At 30.8% G+C, this 25333-nt stretch overlaps 1 protein-coding gene across 1 annotated transcript; it reads right to left on the reverse strand.

Moving 5' to 3' along the window:
* Positions 1 to 919: 919 nt before the first annotated feature.
* Csl4 (exosome component 1 Csl4) lies at positions 920 to 25333 on the reverse strand. Its single transcript, XM_075354874.1, has 6 exons — positions 25173 to 25333; positions 18802 to 18917; positions 14488 to 14562; positions 11237 to 11410; positions 4315 to 4396; positions 920 to 1206 (listed from the first exon to the last, which is right to left on the reverse strand). Exons 1-6 carry the CDS (start codon positions 25210 to 25212, stop codon positions 1112 to 1114), a joined length of 582 nt encoding a protein of 193 aa, XP_075210989.1. The 5' UTR covers positions 25213 to 25333; the 3' UTR covers positions 920 to 1111.

Genomic DNA, 25333 nt, shown 5'->3' on the forward strand with positions numbered 1-25333 from the left:
ATGGGCAACTGTGATGATGCACGGGGACTCTGGATCCCCCAAGCTCAAAGGCACTTTCCAAGGCCAAGTAATGGTTAATTGCAGGTCTGGCCCTGAGGGGGGGAGAACCGGTGAGATAGGAGGTTTAGTTGTAGGGTACAGACACATATGCACTCTATATAACATCTTGTGGAACCTTTAGTGAGCCCGAAACTTTGCCTGTAAATGAGGTTCCTCTGACTCCATAAAAAAAAAGAAATTTTAAATAAAATATATAGTATAAAGAAAATCGACATGACAGTAAAGTATAAATAAAATGAATTAAAAATACAAAAACAATAAAGATGATTGAACAATCTTTTAAACGTTAACCAATAATTTTCATTCCAGAAATATACTCGCCCTACATATTTTTAAATTTGCATCAGATTTCAATGACCATAGCATTTAATACCCTAAAACTAAAAAGAAGTACATTTAATGTAATTAACCCTTTTTATTTTGTGTACATTGACCATTCTATTACTTACAATGTGGTCATTAATCAGCTTGTATATGAATAATTTTTGAACTTACATAATTCAAGAATTATATTATTTCTGTATTATTATTAATGTTTTTAGATGTGCTATTGCAGCTTATAATTATAGTTAATAAAGAGATTTAATATATCCATTCATAATTGCTAATTTATAATCTCACAATTGTTAATTTCAATTTTTTTTTGCATTTAATTTTAAAATGTTGGGTGATAAAATACTTCAGAGCCAAGATTTGTGAAACATATTAATTCCTGACTAATGAAGCTGAAGCCAATCTTCCAAAAGCCAAAGAGATTTTAGAAAAAGCCTCACTGTATTTAAACAATTTTATAACAATTTTTTAGAACCTTCTTCTGTTACTTGTATTATTGTTACGATTTAGGTAACAAAAGCTTAAATACAAATTTTAATTATAAGCCATATATTTTAAAAAAACATTTTGTATTACAGTAAAATAATGCGGAAGAAAATATATAACTTGTTAATTTATATAACTTTCTGTAAGTTTATTTTTAAGTGCAGTTAAATAAACTGTATTACAATAAATTAAAAACAACAAATTTAATTAAAAAATATCATCCAATTGTCTATTATTCTGGTACCACTTTAGCGACTTTTCGTTTTTCTTTATGGTAAGTTTTTGGGCACTGCATTTCAGTCCAACTGACAGGAACCATAGAAATTCCTGAAAAAAAAGTTGCATATAAAGAAGCTTTATATTAAATAAACATTATAACAAGTAAGGATGTTCACATTAATGTAAAACTAAATTATGGAACCCCATCCCCACAAAAATGCAATGTATATAAGTATGTGCATATATCTACAAACAATTATCATTATCGTGTGAGGAAGTGTTTTAAGAATTAGTGTTTTTGAAAAATAATAGATTGTCAAATCAGACTGGATATTTAAACTCATCCCAAAATATAGTGATGTTAGCAGATTTTAAACAACAGTATCCTAGTCAGAACAAACTTACATTAACTTTTTTTTATCACTGAAATTTCAATTCAGGAAGAATACTAGCATTAAATTATAATTACTGTGAAATATATATTATTAAGTGTGGCATTTAGTGGATCAACAGAGATATTTTTTTAATGAGTGTCACAAGAAATTTATGAAATGAATATAAATTGTTATATCACAAGACAAAAGAGCTGAATATGAGGGTTCCATTATTAGTAAAATTTTAAGTTCAATCCCACTCACGTGTTCTCTCAAAATTAATTGCAAAATTGATATTCCTTTGTTTTACTGTTGGATGTTCATCAAGACTAGCAGTAAATCAAAAATGCAAATGCATATGGTAAAGAAAGGAAACTATACGAAAGACTGGATAGTCTTTCAGTTGTTTCATGGAAACAACTGTGAAATAATAGTCAGAGTTAAGGAAAGAAAAGAATTGATAAATAATCACTTTCAGTGATATCAGCTGAATAAAACCAGTTTTGTGGATTTTTGGGTAACACATAGTTTACCTTTAACTGATTTTTATTTCAGTTTTCACTTAAAAAGAAAAAATCCAGGCTAAAATAATTAAATTTATACCCTATAAAATCCATCTTTAATAATAACTGGTATTATTACTAAATAAAATTGACTAGACTAATATGATTTGAATTAAAAGCTTTTCTCAATTGAAATATAAAACTGAATTTTTTTTCATAATTCTATAATACATGATCGGATAAAAGTTTTTGATAAGCATGTGATCAGATTTTTCATTTTGACACCTCCCACCACATATGGTATATGCAGTAGCTTAAAATGTATAGAAGAATAAAATTTAAAAAACTACACACAGAATATAAATTGAAAATTGTTTAATCTTATAAGACAGACATGTTTATTATTTAATACAGAAAACTTGAATTTTCTGTTGTAAAGAAAATGTATTTTTATATAATTTTAAATAAATATTATTAAACAAAGAGAACAATATAAGTAGTCAAGCATCAAATTTATTCATAATAATGTAGTCATAATCAATGGCAATTTTATTTTTGGATTATGGCTTGTTGCTCTATTTTTTTATTTTTGGATTATGGCTTCTTGCTCTTGTATTATATACAAGATCTAGGATACAAAATAAACTGGCATTGATACAACAGAAACATTTTTGTTATTCTTCAACAATATTCCTCAAAACATTTTGTCATTACTACTCTTGTGATTAACAATGAGCAAAGATGTATGAAAGAATATAAGAATACCAACATAAAAAACGTAAATAAAACAAAAATATGTACATGTTGTTGTCTTCCTTATAAATAATAATTGGACTATTTCAGGGCACTGTCAAGGTACCACAGCAGTTAAGTGCTTGTCTTTCTATGTGGAAATTTAAAAGACAAAAACCTAGCTACACTAGATAATTTTACTGCTAACTATTCCTTGGTTCTGTCTTCAAGCCACCAAATGTGGTTCAGCTTTGATAGACAATGTGTTATGGCCTGGTGGACGTAGCATGTGACTTACATAAATGCTGTCACTTCATAAACAAGGTTGCAACTACCATTAGTTTCCAACTATTTCAGGTATGCTCTAGACTACTTTAGTCATATAACTTGCTCACTTCCTATAATTACGGGCTAAAATTACACATATAATTTTGGTCAGAATATTGGTATCAGATTATCAAATCAAGACAGTTAAAATCAAATAAGTTGAGTAAATATACTTACTACTAATTCAAATACAAAAAGGTTAAATCAATAATTCATATGAAGGATGCATAACACTTAGGTTTTATAAAGTTTAATACAACCTTGCTGATATCTGCAGTAAGTAGCATTCAATTTTTTATACAAATTTTCAAGTTTTATAATTCCTACATTCAGAATAAGAATAAAAATCTAAAATTTTTAAATGCAATTCTTTATTCTTATAAGATAGCAGTTACTATATGGAATGACTGACTATACTATTAAAGTAAATACATATTGATCAATGACATGTTCTAGTGTACATACATCTAGTATCTGGTATAAAAAAAACTGACATTGATATAACAAAAAAAAAAATTTCTGGCAGATTTCAACAATATTACTCAAAATAATTCTGCCACAACTCCTCTTCCTATTAAAAATGAGCAAACATATAATCTGTATACGCACATAATAATTTTTGAAATGTGCATTGGAGTGACAGATTAACACATCACTAAGAACAGTACCTCATTCCTATAAGTTATTATTTTGAACTAAACATTGAAACTGCTCTTCAATGTATGCTTATCAACATAATAAAAACATACGCAAGTTATAATCCAAATAAGCATATCTTATCATAACATATAATAATGTTATATATGATGTTATCTTAACATCATTATACATGTAAACACTACGCAAACATGTAATGGTATACACATTTTAATAGTTAAATGATAAAAGTTTTGATTCTAGTAAGATCAGATCAATCTACAAATAAGGGTTTACAATAATAACCCACACAATAATTATCATCAATATACTGACCAATAATGTAAGACAGTTTCAAACTCAGTTTGGCTAGTCTACATATCCTAGTTTATAAGTGTATAGTGCAAATATGTATTCCTACAGTACCTATACTTTCCCAGTATATTTCTTTCAATATCAGGAATGCTTTTAGATTACAAAATTCAATCAATCCATTTTATAGATGCAAAGGAGTTATTTTTAAAATTTGGTGAAAAAATTTATTGGCAGACAGTAAGTAAAGCACAAATATCTTTAAAATTTTGCAAATTATAAGAAAATATAACAAATTATATTAAATACAGACAACAACATATAAAACTCACCAGCTTCACTATGAGCAATAACGACACCCAGCTCATTCTCTGCTGTAGACAACTGATATGACTGTACCTCATTGATAGGAAGCTAATTAAAATCATTAAGGAAACTGCATGATTTTATCATTTTTGAAAAGCTACATTTTATCAGCAAATATTAATTAATAAAATTCTACAAAAGTACAGGCAAGAGTACTGTCGCCTGTAAATTAACTACATTATATAATGTAGTTACAATGTGGTCCAGAACAAAAGGATTTGTTCTGGACACATCGTAACTCATCTAGTATTAAAATGTTTGCTCTTCATTTTTGTCTTACTGTAATAACTGTAAATTACATTCCAATTTTTTTCCAAGTCAACTGCAATATTAACAGTAGCCAATTCAATATTTCTCTTTTTTGCGATTTGTAGATAGTGCAACCCATTTCTTCACAGCAAAAGGGTACCAAACCCTTCAATGAAAATGGCTTCTTACAAACATGGTATTTTTACTTCAAATCCTTTCATTTCCAACATACTTCTCATTTAACCTTTCACTAAATCACTTACTTCAAAAGAAATGTGCAATCTACTGTTCAAACATAAATGACAAAACCATTGTTAAGACTGTTATTACACCTACACAGTTTCAGTTACCATAATTTTTGTCTTTCAAAATGCTGAACATTTTTTTTAGACTAATGCAGCTAGGTCAGATAATTTTCAGGGAATATCTGATTAACACAGATATTTTCCAATGATTATGTAATGTACATATGTTTTCAATGATGTTAAATATAAACTATATATAAAATTATGAATATGCAAAAACTCAACAGTTAAGAGTATAGATTCAAAACATTTGAACCAATTTATAAAAAAACTCATCTGCAGCACAGATTACAACCAAAATGTAAACTTTCAAGTCATATAAAAACAATTGTAAATTATAAAAATAAAACTTTAAAAATTTTATATTTTGAAATATTTTGCTGGATAGCATATTTAGCATAGAGTTGCAAACAGTTTCTGATACCTAAATTCATTAAATTTGTTGAAAAAGAGCTCATTCCGTTCCAACCTGTGAACAACACCATACCATATTTTCTTTGCAAATTTATTAGTTTATTTTTCTGGTGCGTCGTTAGTTTCAGTAACAAGTCTGCTTTATATTAATACATTGTACAATGGATTAACGTTTTTATACTTTCTTCACAATATCTATAAATAAATTTACAAATATGCATCAAATAATTATGAGAATATTTGCCAAAAGAACAGCCAAACTAATCAAAAGTGAAATTAAATTTTCAAAATTGAGTTGAAATTCTTTCTCTACATGGCCAAACAATATACAATAGAAACATTTTTTTTTTTGCAAAAAACATTTTTGTGTTATCACCCAGAAAACAAAAATGTGAGATATAAAAATAAAATCTAATAAGACAACAACATAATTAAAACAAAATAAAAACTTAGTAAAAATTAAAAAAAACAAAATTAAAACTTATTTGTTTTAGTATAGTGCATTGATACTCAAACATCATCAAACCTTGCTCATTCCAATAAAATATTACAGTAGTAATATAAGCAAGTAAGTAAACATATGAGGATATGTAATGCTAAAAAAGATTGTTAGTACAGTAGTCAACCATGAATAAGGATCAGTCTAAATAACCAGTTGCAAACAGGTAGCAGCAGTATCTTTGATGAAATGGGATACTGGGGAATAATGCACCTAGAAAATCCTACAAACCCAATGAGCAAACTACGTCATACATGATTATAAGCTGGCAATAAATAAGCTGACATGCAGAAGCTTGAAAGCCTTTAAGAAGCAGGTAAATGTACTGCAGATGTTATAATGTGCAAATAAGTAAGAAAAATAATTCCTGAAAAATGGCAGTGGCTCTTTCAGTAGTTGTTCTTGAGGGTACCAAAAATGTGATCTTCGACATTGGTGAAGGATGAACTTAAAGCTTATCTATTTTTGAGTACTGAACTGCTGAAAACAATGGAAAAGTACAGTTACAGGTTCCAAAGAGATGATTTTCTCCATTCTTATCTTTTTTCCTATATCCTTATAATTGCTTCCTCTAGAGTAAAATATTCCAAAGATAAAATAGTTCACCGATCTGAGAGTGGAAATTTTTTAAGAGATGATACTGGTCATCAGAAAATATAAGGACCAAAATACTTTTTGGGTCAAAGGATATAATAGTAGAAGTGAAGACGATAAAACATGACAAGCTAGATTAAAAAAAAATTAATTTAATAATTAATTTAAAAATAAGTTGATGCATTAAAGTCCAAGTAGGTATTACTTGAAATGAAAAGATCAAGAATATTTGGTCAGTGAGTATAGGTAACAAACATAATTCAAGATACAGAAATGCAGGTATGAGTAATAATGAATAAGAGTATTTTATCGTAACAAAATGAAACTTTTTTTCATTTAGGATAGATTCAAATCAGATTTTAGAAATAAAAAACAGACTGATTACAGCACTGATTAATTTTTCATATGAAAATGAAAAATATTGAAATGGGATTTTTTTATTTTAAAATCATTATCCATACTTTTGAGATGTCTTAATGTAAATTATACATCTTGTGTTATTAAATGGTTAATACATTGTACTACCAAAGAGTACTTAAGTATATTCTGGATGTAACAGCATATGATGGCGTGCCCAAAAATAACCAGAATGCACTACGCTGGCAAAGTTTCCATAGTATGCAGTTCTCTTAATAGGCGAGTGTTAAGCGACTTTTTTGTGTCAGTCTGCCAAGCAGTGTCATTTGGGAAGGTTAAGTCTGACCTGACCTCTGTGAATTTTTTTGTAAAAGCTATTTCACCTGCTTCTCGTTTTTGTCATGGCAAACTTTAATGAACAGCATGTGGCCATTAAGTTTTGCTTTCTGCTCAGGAAAAATGCTGCAGAAACTACAGAGATGTTGAAAACAGTTTACTAGGATACTGCTATGGGAAAAACTCAAGTGTATAAGTGGTTTTCGTGTCTCAAGAAACGTGAAATGTCGATTGATGACCAATCTTGTTCTGGATATACTTCAATTTTCAGAATGGACAAAAATATCAAAAAAATTTATGAAATTCTGCCTGAAGACTGATGATGTATCATTGAAGAAATGGAAATGTTGTTTGGAGTAACTTGAATTTAATCAGGAAATGTAGTGGTGAGAAGGGTCGCTGCATTGTTTTTATCTCGACTCCTGACTGCTCTGCAAAAAGAGGGTCTCTTGGAAGCATGCTGTGCTTTGAAAGAAAAGTCCTGAACTGATCCAGATTTCTTTCCAAGATCTTTTACTGGTGATGAACCATAGTGCTATGGTTACAACCCTGAAACCAAAGAACAGTCAAGCCAGTGGAAGACTGCAATATCATCTCGCCTAAAAAAAGATATCAAATGAAGTCAAACATCAACACAATGATAATTCATTTTTTCGATGCGAGGGATAGTGTATTCAGAATTCATCCCACCTGGTTAGACTGTTAACCATGGTTTCTATTTGAAGGTTCTGAGAAAATTGCATAACAGTTTGCAGTAATAAAGGCCCATTTTTGACATACAGGTGACTGGTTTTTCCACAACAAAGCTCCTGATCACACAGCTCTCTCAGTGCATCAATTTTTAACATAAAAAAGAAGACATTACCCCCTTGCCACAGCCCCCTTAAAGCTCCTGATTTAGCTCCATGCAATTTTTCTTGTTTCCGTGAATGAAGAGACCAGAAATGAAAGTGTTTTGCTGACAAAGATGAGATGAAGAAAAATACAAGGAAGATATTGTCAGAAATCAAAACAGATGAATTTAAAAAATGTTTTGAACAATGAAATAAAAGATTGGCCAATGTGTTAGCTGTAAAGAGAAGAGGACTGAAGTTTTTGTGTAAAAAAAAATAATAAATACATAAATAAAAAAAAGAATTACAATTATTTAAGTTACTCCCCTGCGAAAATCCAATTTTTTATAAAATATATGTTAGTATTTATTATAAAAAGTGAAATAATGTTTTATTCAGTTTTTATTCATTCTACAGAATAATGATCAATTATGGAATTATTTTTTTTGAAATGATAGATGAAGATTGGAATGACAAAAAAAATACCAAAGAATTAAAACAAAGATCAACTGAATAACAAGCCATTATACACTGAGTAACAAATTTTTCAAAGATTGTAAAATTTTTTTTTATTTATGAGGATTGATCCAGAAATAAGGTTCCCAAAGAGCTCCAGTGGCACAGGAAGGTGCAAGGCAAAATCTGGCAACACCGCTGTGCGCGGCTGTTCCTCCACTCTCGATTCCGCCTAGCCGCGCTTTCCTGCGCTGCTGTCTTGGCTCGGCAGTTGTCCGAGATGGAGGTTCCACTTGTTGATCCCGCCAAGTGCGAGATTCGTTTAGTAATTCGCTTTTTGCATTCCAAAGGGACTCCACCTGTGGATATTCATCGTCATTTGACAGAGGTGTATGGCGACAAGTGTATGTCCGTTCAACACGTCCAAAATTGGTGCAGGGAGTTTAATGCTGGTCAGAAGGAAGTCCACGATGAAGAACGGAGTGGAAGACTGTCAGTTTTGGAGGTGGTTATCGAGATGGTCCAATGCGAAGTGCTTCAAAACAGGAGGATCACAGTCCGTGAACTTGTAGCTCGGGTTCCTAGGAGTTCTTACGGTATAGTGGAAAGAGCTTTGACTGAAAAATTGGGGTATCAAGTGTTGTAATTGATGGGTACCGTGCCTATTGACATCAGAACACGGGGAATAACACCTTGACAGTGCTTGCCAGTTTCTTCAAAAGTGTCAAGAAGATAAGGAATGATAGTTGGACTCCATTGTTATGGGAGACGAAACGTGGGTGTTTCATTTCACTCCCGAAACAAAACAAAAATCCAAATAGTGGCATCACTCAGGGTCACCAGTCGCATTTTTTTGGGATCGTAAGGGGATACTGCTGATCGATTTCATGGAACCTGGTAACACAATCAACTCAGACAGTTATTGTGCTAAGAAAACTCAGGTGAGCTATCCAGAACCGCCAGCGAGGGTGACTGACAGCCGGTGTAATGCTGCTTCATGACAACGCTCGACATCACGTCTCCCGTCAAACCCAGGAACTTTTGACCACTTTGGGTGGACTGTCATGCTCCACCCAAAGTGTGTCACAATCCAAGGTGTTGCAATCCAAACCTCGCACCTAGTGATTATCACTTTTTCCCCAAGTTTAAGGAAAACTTGAGTGGCCAACACTTCCAGAGCAACAATGAAGTCAAAGAAGAGGTGAAAAGCTTCCTCAATGGGTTGGCGGTGGAGTTCTATGACAATGGGATACAGAAATTGGAGCACCGTCTACAAAAATTCGAAGCAAAAGATAGCGATTATGTAGAAAAATAGAGCAAAGTTTCTTCTTTCGAACGATGTAAATTTCTATGAGAATAAACAATGTCGTCTATTTGTAAAATTGATGGAAACCTTATTTCTGGATCTACCCTTGTAAGAATTATATTACTTACATCCTTTTTTTATTTTATTTATTATCATTCTTCAATAATTAATTTTTAATTACTTTAATAATAATATCCATTCACTGAATATTAGAATACGAATTTGTAGTTTTTATATACATATATCAATAAATCATAAAGGATTTAAACCTTCATCTGGTCTGAGAACTACAGACCATACTGTGAAAACTGATTCCACAGCAACCTGGTATTAAAAGAAGATCTGTACATAAGAATGGTGTCAAGCATTATGGACAAATCACTAAAAATTATTTTAAAACTGAAAGCAAAATAAGCAAAAGTAGAGGGACTCATGGCTCTTTCTCTTTTCAACTAGATAAATAAAATATTAAAATAAAAACTGACAAATAGGTATGCCTGTGTCAAACAAATCTCCTAGCCACAACAAACCATGTATTGACTGAATTCAGTCTGTTTCTTTTTACCCCTTTAACATCATATGGCCTCTAACATATATCATCAACAAAAACACCTTACAAAAATACTGTCCAACTGCTTACTGCATAAAATAATTCAATGTAAAAAAAAAATGTATCAAGATTTCAGTTTGATATATCTCTTGGAAGAAGAATACAGTTTTGATTTAATGCTAGAACTAAAAGCAAAACGGACAGTTTTAGTTGCACGCATTTGATTAATTCCTACCTTTCTGACTGATAGTGCCACTACCAAAGATGGAAACTTCCAAACAGAAAATCCACATGAACTCTTGCAAAATGACTCCCCAAAATGAAATGTTTACTTCACAATACCCCAACAGCAAGTTTACGGGCCATTATTTTACACTGAAGCAAGCATAACAGGAGTTACTTATTTGGATATGGCTCTTTCCTCAACTGCAAGATAGACCACAGAATTTTATTTCACAAGATAGTCTGCTTCCTCAATGGTGTAAATCTGTTTGGGATTGGTTGAATGACTTTTCCCCAACTACTGGATAGGTCAACATGGAACCAATGACAAAGATCGTTATTAGTGGCCTCCAGGGTCACCTGATCTGATCCCATATGATTTTTTCCTTGAGATTTTATAAAGGCTCTTGTATATGTACCTCAACTACCTACTGATCTACCTAATTGAGGCACAAAATTTAAACAGCTGTAACTTCCATTACTCCAAATAAGCTGGTTAAAATATGTAATAAACTTTCCTATTGACTGGATTTGTGCCACATGACGAAAGATATATTGAATGTAAAAACTCACTTTACAAACTGTAACAGTTACTCTTTCATTTTATTTGTGATTCACTACTGTATGTCAAAGTTAACCAATATTAAATAGCTTTAAGATCCTGCTATTCTTTTTTTTACACCCTGCATAACAGAAACAATAAGAGTGATTTAATCAAAATATTTGTAACTAAATTCTTTATTTATCATTTAATTATTCAAGGATACAACTCGAGCAAGTATGATATCTCCAGGACGAACTGAATCATATACTTCAACACGATCTTTTTCTGTAGCACGAATATCTTCCTTGCGTAAAACCCCTCTATACGGGCGAGTCAATACTGTATCTCCAATGCACTTAATCTGGCACTTAGCAAACCTTCGATTGATTGTAATAACCTAGAAAATTATTTTTAAAATTCAGATGATGTAAAATATAAAAATATAATTTAGGAAAAAATTAACTGATCAAATAACAGAAACAGAGGAAATGAGGTTGTAAGAAAAAAAAGACTGAAAATAGAAAACGCACATAAGTAATAGTTTTTTATAAATAAGAATGGCAAATTCATTGTTTCAAGAGTTCACACTTATCCTTATACAATCATTGTACAAATTTCCAGCAGAATTTGCAGTCATTCATCTACTATTGAAACTATCTATCAGTAATGTAATGTTTGAATTATTCAAAACTGATTCCCAATTGGCTGTTGAAAATAAACTAGTTGTTACAGCAACATGTAACATCAGTAAATAATAGTGACCTAAAATCTCATTGCATACCTATCTGCCAACCATTTTGGAAATAATGTTCTGAATGACAGTAATGCAAGTAGGAGCTGGTAACTCATATATACTGGTAATGAACAGATGTGCAATGCTTCTAGAACACAACAATAGAGAACTGTTAAGCAAATGTGGAAGTCAACCAAGGGCTTTACCTGAACAGCCAAAGGTAAATATTTCCTTCCTTTCCACAGTCTGCGGTTAGCCCCAAGTGATTAACATCTTTCACCATGATAAAAATGTGGATGCCAAGCCATGCTTGTTAACCAATGGGGAAATCATAAATTTGGTAAATAACTGATTTGGTGTCCTGGAAGTGTTACTTTTTGAAAAGCTCATGTTACAGTAAAAAATATTCATGTATGAGTGGTGGTAGCTATATCGTGAAGTAATGTAAATAAATAGGTGACTGTTGTCTATACAGTAGCATGCAAATTATTTCAAATAAAGGGATTTTTTGTTTATTTTTATGTTGGCTACACTGCTTGATCACATCTATTCTTTAAGTCGGCTGTGTAATGAGCTTATTGTTCTTTAGTTATTTAAAAATTTTCATGTTATTAATTAGTGTTTTGTGAAATTTTATTTCATTTTTTATTACAAAATCGTATTTTCATATGTTTTGTTCAATTTGTTTTGAATATGATAGTAATGGACATAACTCCAAGAAACCTTTTGTGAGAGTCCAAGAAAATGTTTATTTCTCTTTCTGAACATATCAGTATGACACAACAAATAGCTTCTGAGTGTGATGTTAGATTAATAAGTGATGTTCATATACTGCAAGTTATTAATCTGCAATCTATTAAGTTGTGAAATATGCAGAAGATTAAGAGAAATACCAGAGGAATGCTGAAAGACATTTTGCACCAACACCATCCCCACCACCACAGAAAATTATTAAAACATGACATGACCAGAAGGACATTCTGAACAAACTGGATAAAGAGTGGTACACAAAATACGACCAGTGGCCAGAAATAGAAAGTGATGTGTTAACATGAGTTCAAGAAAATCAGAAGAATGGCACTGTGATTTCAACAAAAATGATTCATGTGCATGTGTGCACACACACACACACACACACAGAGAGAGAGAGAGAGAGAGAGAGAGAGTGTGTTACAACAGCCTGAGATGTAAGGTTCACGATTTCAAAGGGAAAAGTTCATGATATTATCATATCATGAAACATGACTCTGTATGTGTACCAAAACTAAAATCTATCAGAAAATGCAGAAATAATATGAAAATAAAATTACTTCCAATCATAGATTAACAAAAAAAAAACAATTTTGAAATGGGGCACAGAGCGAATATAGATGAAATACCACTTACATTTGATATACTTTCAAATAACACTGTTGCTAAGAAAGATGAAAAAAAGTGGTTATGAAGGGACATGAAAAGACACATTACATTGTAGTACTTACGTGTTGTGCTGATGGTAGGTACTAAGCTGTTGCCAATAATAATCTTCAAGTGGAAAACTCAGCCTATGTAAAAGAAACCAGCAGGTGCAGTTGTGCACGAGCATGAAAAGGGTTAGATGGATGAAAATGGCATGAAAGTACGGATTGATAAGTGAGGGGAAGGAGAAAAGGTGCACTACTAAAGAAGAAACTCTTCTTGTGTCTGATCAGTTTCGATCACACTTGACTGAGTCCTTCAAGGAAAAATTCCAACAGTGCAGTATTGAATTGTTGTTATCCCAATAACTACAGCTCCTTGATGTTTCATAAAACAAACCTTTTAAAGTGTACATTAGAGAAGAGTGGAACAAGTGGATGATGGATACTAATATTCATCAGGTGATGCCGAAGGGTGCTTTAAAACAGCCTACTCACAGGTATGTGAGTGGGTGAAGGCATCATAGTCGCAAGTGAATGAACACATTGTTATTAAATCTTTTCTTAAGTAGCATCAATAATGCCCTTGATAGAAGTGAGGATTATTTTTTGAATATGGATGATAATGATGATGATAAATAAGAAGACAAAACACATGTCAATGGTAACAATGACGTGACTCAGGGAGAAGATTCAGATGGCAGTAACATGGATTTTGCAAGTTTCTAGAAATCAGTGCACTGTTCAAAAGCTATTACAGTATTTTTTAAAAGTATTTTTATTTTAAAATTATTGTCATTCTTCTACTTTCAATTTTGATTTTTCCTGAAAAATTATATTAACTTTTGTAGTGGGTCTTATACATTGGAAAATATGGTAAAAAAATCATTATAATCAATTCTGGAAATAAACACAGAAAATGAATGTTATTTCTAAAAGCAAGAAAGAAAAACAACAAAGATAATATGATACTGATATGACCAGAATACTATAAATTTATCAAGGGGAATGAAATTTTTGGGAGTGTTTTGTGCCTAATGTCAGGTTGCATATGATGGTCTTGTTATGGAACCTGAAAGTCATATTAAGAACTTCAATATAATGAGCTTTGTTATTACAACTTGTTCATCTGTTTTATCAGTAGCAAATGCTCTTTTAACTGTTATAATTGTTTTAAAAAATTATTTTTTTCTTGGTTTGCAGTTTATTGATATATATATATAAAAATTTATATATAAATTTATTTATTTATCTCAAACCAATTAGTTAAGATTTTGGGAAATCTAATTAGAAGATAAATCAAATATACTATTAGAAAATAAGTTAAAACTAATGAATACATACTTCAGCGGTGACTATGTTACCAGGTACTGGAACAATGCTCTGTTCATTACTGCTATGGACTTCCACCAAAAATCCCTGTATAAAAAAAAGATGCTGATCTTATTTATTTACTATATGCATTTCCTTTACACTAGTACAATATAGATAATGGCAATTACAAAAATAATAGTAATTTACCATTACGGTGGTATGCTCCACTGTTATTTTCTTTTTTAGCTATTTCCTACTTTTCTTTGGTTGTCAGTAGGCTTGTAGTACTTTCTTGTAGTTTCAATTTAATTTATTTACAGATTAAAAAAACACAGATAAAGCAATCTTGATGAATCTTTTGGGAAAAAAAATTATTAGTTTATTAACTCATGTTTGTGACAGAGAACACTCAATGAAAGATTTGGATATCCAGGTATTATGTACCAAGGATATTAATATTTATTACCATTTCAGTCTTGATAATTCATACATCAAAAATTTCTAATAAATTAATTGTTAAATTGTGATCATTTTTTCAAAAAGAAATTTTGTATAAAAATAATTATTAAAGTATATATTTCATACAAAAGAGTGATGTTAAGAAACACATATTTGTTTAAAAAATTTAATAATTTGCTTATCTAGTGATATTTAGTAGTAAAGCTTATTTAAGTTTTACTAGACATTGTGTTAGATCAAATATAACACAAAATATATAAAATAAGAATTTTCATGAAAACATCACTTCATAAATTATGAATTCAATCTAGCCATAAAAAAACATATTACACCAATTAAAAATTAAAAAAAATAAAACACACAAACACTTAAATGTATACTGGAATTTATATAAACCCCAACATCTACCACCAGATTGAAGAAGAGAAATTGTACCCAAATGTGGAGAGGAAGATGACAAAGAGAAGAGAATGCCCCTATCAAGAATAATTTGATGATTTCAATGCAAAGTTAAGCACCATGAAACATTGACATAGTAGTTGGAGAAAACATAGTATGCCAACAAAATGGAGAGGTCAGGTCAGATGACAGAAGACAATGGAATGTTTATAATGAATATTTAGTATAAAAAATCCTCCTAAAAGAAGATAACCCACAGAAGACCTAATAACAAGATATTAATTAAAGATGTAATGGTATTAAATCAATTTAATAAGAGAAGTGATCATTGAATACTCACGCACATAATGTCTTGAGCTCAAGTTAATATATGTGGTGTAAGCTTACAGGAGAAAAACCACACACTGTAGACTTTAATAATTATAGAATATATACAAGAACTTCAATCTGCTGTAAAAATATTTATTGGAACTAATGAAGAACAATTATCATAGCAACTAATAACAGCTAAAAAAAAAACGTAGGAATTCATAAAAATAAGAAATAATGAAATAAGTAACAATACAAAACAACTGCAAAAAAGATAATAAAAATAAAATATAATATACAGAACGGCAAATAATGTTAACAAACAGGATGACAAAAGATATCAAAAATAGCAATGAAAATTTAGTAAAACAGCAACTGAATAAAAAAGCTACAAGAAACTAAAAAATCATATGCTAAGTACAAAAAGCAAGTGATAATAAAGCAAATAACTTTTTACAGGGTTTTAAAGAGTAGACAAAACTTTTATTCCTCAAAAATCATTAAAGGCATCATTAATTTACAACAGAAAGTATCTTGTTTTTGTTTTCTTATTTACCCTCCAGGAATCACCATCAGGTATTACTTCAGAGAATGAATGAGGATGATATGTATGAGTGTAAGTGGAGCGTAATCTTGTATAATCTCAGGTCTACCATTTCTGAGGTGTGTGGTTAATTGAAACCCAACCACCAAAAAAACACCGGTATCCGCAATCTAGTACTCAAATCCGTATAAAAGTAACTGCCTTTACTAGGATTTGAACGTTGGAACTCTGTACTTCGAAACCAGACCAACCCAGTGGGTTAAAAAAGGGATCTAATTTTGCTGAAACTTACTTAACTTTCTCATAACATAAAGGACTGTAAAATGACACAATGGTTCAAGGCTATATAAACATAAAAACAGTCTGACATTCAAGTCGGCACCCTTAATACAAAAAATATCAACTATTTGAAAAGAGTTTCCTTATTATAACTTCTTTTGTTTATTTCAAAATGTAGGCTCTACTTGAAACATGTACCATAAAAGAACAGTATCCTTTAATAAGATTCTTATTATCTGAAGAAATAAAACTGAAAATACTCAATACTGAATAAAAATACAGTATGGTAAAAAGTGTATTAGCTGTACAGATTTTTCTAAGTGGACTGAACAGTTTAAATTGACCAGAACAAGTATCACTAACCCACCGGGTTGGTCTAGTGGTTAACGCGTCTTCCCAAATCAGCTGATTTGGAAGTCGAGAGTTACAGCGTTCAAGTCCTAGTAAAGCCAGATATTTTTACATGGATTTGAATACTAGATCGTGGATACCGGTGTTCTTTGGTGGTTGGGTTTCAATTAACCACACATCTCAGGTACGGTCGAACTGAGAATGTACAAGACTACACTTCATTTACACTCATACATATCATCCTCATTCATCCTCTGAAGAATTATCTAAACGGTAGTTACCAGAGGCTAAACAGGAAAAAGAAAGAAAGAAAGAACAAGTATCACTGATTTTTAATGCAGTGGAAAACTAGTGGAAATTTTGACTGACACTTTGCAAAATCACATTAATGATCTTATTTACAAGGACAGAAAGATAAAAATTTGGGAAATTAGTGAAATTTATAGCGCAAGTATTGGTACTGTCCATTCCAATTGGACACAAAATTACCGCAACAGTGTTCAAGGTGGGTTCTGAGACAGTTACCTCAAAATCAGAAAGAAATCACATTTATATATACAGAACTTATGTAAACAAGATTTAAGCAGAAGGTAACATCTTTTTTAGACAACATAATAAACTGTGATGAAACCTGGATTAATAATTTTGAACCAGAATCCAAATATCAATGTATGGAATGGAAAACATCAGACTCTAAACATCAGAAACATCGGAAAACATCAGACTAAACTATCAGGAAATATCAAAACCTACGCACCAGCCAGTTAAGTAATGCAACATGTTTTGGGACTATAGTGGCCCAATTTATTGCAATTATTTGGAAGAAAAGCATATAATCAACAGTGCACACTACAGTAAAATGCAACAAAATTCAGTGAAACCACAATAAAAATTAAAGAAACATTTTGATTCTCTCTCAAAAGGTTTAATTCTTCTGTAAGATAGTATCTATATCACACCATCAAAATGCATGAAAGCCAATTCAAAAGTTGAGTTGGGAGGTGTTTGATGGGATATGCACATTTACCTTACAGTCCTAATCTCACACTATCAGATTTTTTTTGTTTATTTGATCCTCTCAAGAGTTTTTACATGGCACCAAGTTTGGCAACAACAATAAGCAGGTAAAGAACGTGTTAGAAGAACGGTTCAGATGCCATGGCAAACAACAACCTTTTACTACTGGTATAAGAAATTTCAAAAAAAAGCTGGAACAAGTGTCTAATGTAACCGGGGATTATGTTGAAAAATAGAGTAGTTTCAATGTTACTGATTAAATAATAATTTTCCTGCAGTCATTCATCTCTTTAATTATTGAACGACCCTCACACTAGGAAAGTATACAAAATGATGATTGGACACCAAGTAGATGCCAGGAAAGTTCTAACTTAGATCAGTGAGTTCTCCTGGTCAGAAATTTTTACAATTTTATTAAACAGGTACCAATTCATATGACTACTTTAAAGCAGGTAGTAATGGAAGCAACAGCTCAGATGGAAAACTGAGAATATAAGAGGTGCCTTATTAATAAAGTGCAAATGTGTGAATTTTACCTAGAGAAAACAAAATTAAAGGAATTTATTGGTAATTTCAACAAGCTGATGTGCATGAAATTGTAATGAGCGACTGATTTCAGAACCTTGGAAATAGCAATGAAGTTTTACATGTTGTTCCATCTCAAGTGATTATTGCAGAAAATAATACAAAAAGAAGTACATTTAAGAGGAAGTAATGGCCCCAGTGATGATGAGCTGAAATTTATGCAGTGAATATACCAACTAATGTAAAAAATTTAAATGTCTACTATTAGTGGAAGTGCAGCTTTTTTAATGACTGACTAAATCTCAACCAGCTGGAAAAATACAGTATTAAACCAGATATAAATGACCATATGTGTAAAATGAATTAATTTGTTTTACACATTAATGTTTTTTTTAAAAATACTTTTGTAATTTTCCTGCTAAAGTCAGGTTCAGAATGTAGTTATTATATGAAAGACAAACCTTTTCTTGGGGTATAAGTTGCAGCAATCCAGCTAAAGAGGAATAGATATAACCTTGTCTTTCATATGTTCCTCTCCCTGCAGTATGTGTGCTGTCTGCAAGGCAAATCCTTAGGCCTAAAAACAACAAATGAAATTTAACAGATGTACTAATATAAGCAGTCAATTCAATTTAAAACGAAATCAATCAAAGGATTAATAGTAACTCAATTTTTTAGAAAGAAACACTCCAATATTTTGGTACTTTTATTCCACCACCAATAATAATTAATTTATAATTTTTTAACAAAAGTTGAAAATAATTTATCACCAACTTAGCAGTAGATAAAAGAATGATAAATACTTAAGATAGCATTTTTGCTGTATCTCACAGTATGATTAGCCTTCACAAGAAACATATACAAGGTGATTCATACAGTGTTAGTGATTTCTGAACTCATTCTCTAGTAAAAATAATGAAAAACATTCATACAACAATGAGTCAAAAAATGCTGTCAGCAAGTTATGGCTAACAAACTATTTCAACCTGATTCCTGGGAAAAATGAAATAAAACCGTACTGAAATTCTAGGACCTTAAATCAAAGAGTAAACTTGATGATTTTTTATGGTTTTTGACCTGACAAATTGAATAAAACAGGTTGTAGAACCAAATTTCAAGTAGTTTTCATAATATCCAATGTAAAACAGAAAAAATTTTTGTCTAAAAACATGTTTCTTTAAGTCTGTAATACAAAAACTTTGTTAAATGATTATAAATTCATAAAAATTACTATTAAAACTTCCAGAGAATTTAATTCTGAAAAAATTGATAAAAATAAATAAAATAAAAAAACCATTACTAATGTTATTCAGACAATAAGGTTTATGTTCTTTCTTGAATTCACTGTCAAATTGAAAATTTGAGAAATTATGATTTTGTAAGTTGATAACAAAAATCAGCTGACCAACAATGCATTTTATGTCGTGTCATCAGTGCAATAGATGTTCTGCATTACTGTTGTGAATTGTTAAGTGTGCAGTGTAATTTAATTAAGTGCATGTGTGTTTGTTTTAATTGGTGTCAAACTGTAGCAATGCCTTAGTTATTTATGACTGAGGAATATGCCAAAATTGTGTTTATCTTGAGGGTTTGCAATGATAATGCAACTGCTGCTGCAGAATATCAAATATGTTTTCTTAACCGTGGAGTTCAAATCCTAAAACAATCAGCAGAACATACCATAAACTTCCAAGCATTAGTACTCATCGTGACTGTTCTGCCCATTATGATGCCGATATTGATGAAACCATTATCGAGGCTACTCAATGCAGTCCTGTTGTTAGTGGTGAATGCATCTTCGAAATCAGCTGATTTTGAAGTCTAAAGTTCCAGGGTTCAAATCCTAGTAAAGACAGTTACTTTTATACAGATTTGAATACTAGATCGCAGATACCAGTGTTCTTTGGTGGTTGGGTTTCAATTAACCACACATCTCATAAATGGTTGACTTGAGACTGTACTGTATGAGTACACTTCACTTACACTCATATACATATCATCCTCATTCATCCTCTTAAGTAATACTTGACGGTGATTCCTAGAAGCTAAACAGGAGAAAAAAAAAAGTTGTTAGTAGACAAAGCCTTTACCTGCAGTTTGGAGTTTCCCAGTCTATGGTGTGAAGGATACTTCTTAACAAGCTGTATCCTTACCATAATCAACAAGTACAAAATCTTCAACCAAGAGATCTTCCTCTTCATTTGCAATGTTGAAACTGATTGCATCGCCAGTTGCACAGGTTCATTTTAATTAATGATGATGTCAGTTTACTCAGGACAGCATCAATAATCTTCACAATAAACACACTTGAGTAGAAATCAATCCATACATGACAGTAAAATGTAATTTCCAACACAAATTTAGTGTCAATGTATAGTGTGATCTAGTTTACTATCAGCTAATTGGACCATTAACTCTCCCGGGATATCTAAATTCCAACATTTACTTGGAATTCTTCAAGGAAAATCAGCAACTATTTTGTGATGTTCAATTAGTATCAAGATACCACATGTACCGCAAGTACTTTTAGTACAATGGTGCACCACCCCACTTCTCATGTGTCATAAAGGTATACTTAAATGAGCAATTTTCAGAGCAATGGATTGGCCACAACGAGCCAAATCATGGCCACCAAGATCACCTGATCTAACACAGTTAGAATTTTGGGTATGGGGTTGGATGACAAGTATTGTATTCAAGAGAAATGTGTGTATGTGTGAAGAGTTGATTGCTCGTATTGCAGGTGCCACTGCAAAAATTAAGGAATGTCATGCAGAATTATGGAGAGCAAAGCTAGAAATCCAAAAGTGCAGCCAAATGACTGTAGGACAGACTTTTGAAAATTTACTGTAAACTTTATTAAATATATCAATTATATTTTTATTTTTTTATCAATTGTATGTTAATCTCATTTCCTGTAGTTGATAGCAACTAAAAGTTTTAATATTTTATAAATTAATAAAATTAAATTTTTTGAACTTGAATTTGTTTTTTTATTGGGCTAGTTCACATCAACTAAATTTTGACTTTTAAAAGCTCTCATGTATTTGCAATATAATCAAAAACAAGATTCTAATATACAATGCATTTAATAAAAGAAGGACATACCACAATGGAAGTGGAAGAATCAATGAAATTAATTCACAATTATATAAAAGGAAGAAGAATAAACATTTTAGAAAATTTAGAAATCTTCAAATTAAAAAGTAACAATAAAACGATCATAAATGAACAGATCAACAATCACGTGTATGTCCTTTTCAAGAACCTCAATTTACTGAAAACACGAAATAGATAAATAAAATTAAAAGATAAGTATAATTGTTAATATCAAATAAACTAGAAGGCCAGATAAGTTATGATGTCAAATAAAGGGAGGGGCATTGACTAAACGCTATATAAAGCCTAACAGAAATTTCAAACTATCGGTACAATAAGTTTTGACAATGAAGTTATTCCAAAACATGTCAAAATATAATAAAAGAGTGAAGCTAAGAAAGGTAAACAATATTCAACATAGAAATCATAGTGTTCTTGGCAGAAAATATAATACTACTATTATCTTAATAACAATTCTTTGAGTTCTTAATGCAAAAGCAGTTTATTGTTAAAAATTCCATGAATCTATAAATGTTTATCTTAGAAACATTGTGGAATGTTTTGTTAAGCTAATCTGCAGAACCTAATTCCAATGTCTGGAAGAAAATAAGAAATATCTCAGGTCATTTCCAACAGCTCTTCTCTTAAGATTCCAAGACACAGCAATATGTATAAATCTCCAGGTGATATTGCCAATATTTTTTCAAATACACTGTCTTCACTTTCTTACCTAGATCTTAAAATTTATTATTAATGATTATTTTTTTAATGTGCAACTACTATAAAATAAAAATTTATCATAGAAGACAGTAAAGTACAAAAAGACATCTCACTTTGAAAGAAATGTTGAGTTCTATTGTATTATTTTATTTTTGTGGTATATTTACTTAAAATATATCTGTTTGTAATTAATATTTCACAAGCAACAGGTTAAAGAATGAAAACAAGATTTTTTTACCTTGATGCAACTGTTAAAAAAATGTTCATAAAAACTTAGAATAATTATCACTATTGGAGAACTTGATATATCACTTTTCAATTATTTTTACAAGTATTATTATTACTATTGTTAGCGAAGAATACCAACTACTTATTACAATTTATAAACAAATACAAAGTGTATATGAAACAGGATTCTGTACTATGTTTTTGATGATAACATTAAGGCAAGAAATGTTTTATTTATTTTGTCCTAAGATAATTATGAAATATTAACTGATAACAAATAGAAAAATACTGCATTAACTGAAAGAAAATTTCTGGAATAAAAATACTGCTATGCTATAATAAAATCTGCCATAATGTTAGAATATTGATGAGTTGAACCTTTTCCATTAAGTGGTAGTATTTGTGTTTTTGTTGGGAGTAATTTAAATGCACCTTGACATAGAAATTACTCGTACATCATTGATGCATATTACCGGCAACACTGCAGTGACTGGCTCGCTGGCTGCAACAGCAGATTATTGTCAGAGCAGTAATAATTCAGTATTCACTTGATTACAATGTTACTGAATTCTTTAATTTAAAAACAATATCTTTTTTACCAATAGGTATTTTTACTTAATTTAATAATAAACATTCACTGTACAATAATAATAAACATATACTATACCAAAATAAACATTCAATGACAACAATGAATGAAGGATTCAACTCACATGAATGATTTCTGAAGAATGGAATATTTCAAATAAATTAATTACAATGTGGTGGCAGTGGTAATGATGTGCCATGTAACTATATCATTCCATTCTATATGGAGGGGTGGTTTACACTACTCCCAACAAAATGCAAATGCTGCGACTTAATGGAAAAGATCCGATTAGCCTTTATGGCATCTTTATGTATCAGTCTCTGTCATACCAAGTTTGTTTAGAACAGGATAGCTTTCATATTACTCATAGTAGAGATAATAATCTATTGGGACATTATAAGGAATCATATATTTAACAATTTTCCATACAATATTTTTACTCACAGCATTTGAGCAGGAATCCACAAAAGAAAGAAATTTAAAAAACAATCTTATGCATACAAATTTACAACCTAAAGTTTTTTTTTTTTATGTGGGAAAACAGTAGCTTAGAGTCACTAGTACAAATAACCTTGAAAATTAAACAAAATTACAGACTTACCTGTCAACTATACTGGCTAATGCACCTGTATTAATGATATAATTGAACAAAAACTGAGCATTAAAGAAGTGCACATTTAAAAACATTAGATATTATAAGCCTACACACGATTGACAAATAAAAATTAACACACGATTAACTAATTTAAGGAAAGAAGTCTCTTCTCTCACAGACAAGAAAATGTAAAGAACACCATAAAAAAACAATTAAAGAGTGTTTTTTTGTAATTACCTGGTCAACTTAAATTTTTTTCATACTTTTAATATATCCAGACATGCTTAGGATCAGAAAAACACAAGATCTAAATGTCATAAAGCAGTGACCTAACCTGTGCAAGGTAAAGTTTGTGTTATCAGTGCTCTAGCCAATCAGCAATTAGTTTTGTGAGTTATGGCAACTTGTTTAGCTCCTAAACCATTTTGTAGGTAGAAGTTTGGGTTAAGTATTGAGTTTTGTAGAGAGGGCAATAAACTACAGACTAACCCATAATAGTCTTCAGAGTCACACTCTGAGTCAGCTGTTGAAGGTGACTGACAAATCTCTTCATAAGGTGATTATCAGCTTTACACATGACTAATAGCACAGAACATGTGATATAGTCAGTCTCTCTCTCTCTCTCTCTCTGTGTGTGTGTGTGTGTGTGTATAGTAACTAAAACATAATTCTGTCTAAACATAAATTTGACCAAGTGTTCTATGAGATGGTGTTGAGTATTACCATACCTTGCTAATTTATCCCTAACTTCTTTCCAAAAAATCTAATCTTAAACCAAAACTATCCAAAGAATGGATTTGCATCTGAACAAGTCTCAATAACTCACCAAACTGATACCTAATTAACTAGAATACTGAAAACGCAGTGCGGACTAGGACCTTGTACAGGTCACCTATTGTCTAAACCTGCTTTCCAACATTTAGATCTTATTTTCCTGATTCTAAGCATATTTACTAAGGTATATTAAAGTAAGAATAAAATTGTAGTTGAAGTAGCTGCTCAGAATCACCTGTACTTTTTAATCATCTGTAAGCCAATTATCACTAACACATCTGTCAAATACATTAAATAAATAAATTTGACATCTGTCAAATAATCATTAGTGAAAACCACTTATAAATTCTTCTAATTGTTTAAAATGACTTATTCTTAGAAAAAAATGCTAATTTTATTTCAAGATGTGACTAGTAACAACGGTTATTTTAAAATATAAACCAAAAGGAACCTGACATAGCGACCTAAATATTTTAAGTTATTAAAAATGGTCTATTTAGTTTCGTTTGAATCCCGTCACATAACTTTCAAATAGTAATTTTTTGCATAAATCAATCTAACCTTACCGAAAAACTCTAAAATTTGTCATCCAAAAAAAAATTATTTAATGAAAAGTGTCAATATTAGTTTAAATTATACTTCCTTACATTTCAATTTTATTTCGGCTTAACAGGATTACAAATAGATGAAGGTTATAATTAATTTTGTGGGCTTGCAACATAAAATGGGTCAAATAAATAAAAACGCAAAGATTAATGAATCGTTCTTAATTTTGTCTATTTACTTATGCAAAATAAAACAAAACTATCATGAAAATGAATACAGACCTGGAACGCAGACAGCATTTTCTATCTTATTTCGTTTCATAATAAACAGTACGATGAGGTTAGTGAGTGGACTCTTAAATGAACGGTTCAAGAACGAACTTATTTAAAAGAACCCAAGCCTTCCATGAGCTAAACAATCCTGTCTTTGTTTAGACATTTTT

The sequence above is a fragment of the Lycorma delicatula genome, chromosome 1 (assembly GCF_047948215.1).
Source record: "Lycorma delicatula isolate Av1 chromosome 1, ASM4794821v1, whole genome shotgun sequence".
NCBI classification, from domain to species: Eukaryota; Metazoa; Arthropoda; class Insecta; order Hemiptera; family Fulgoridae; genus Lycorma; species Lycorma delicatula.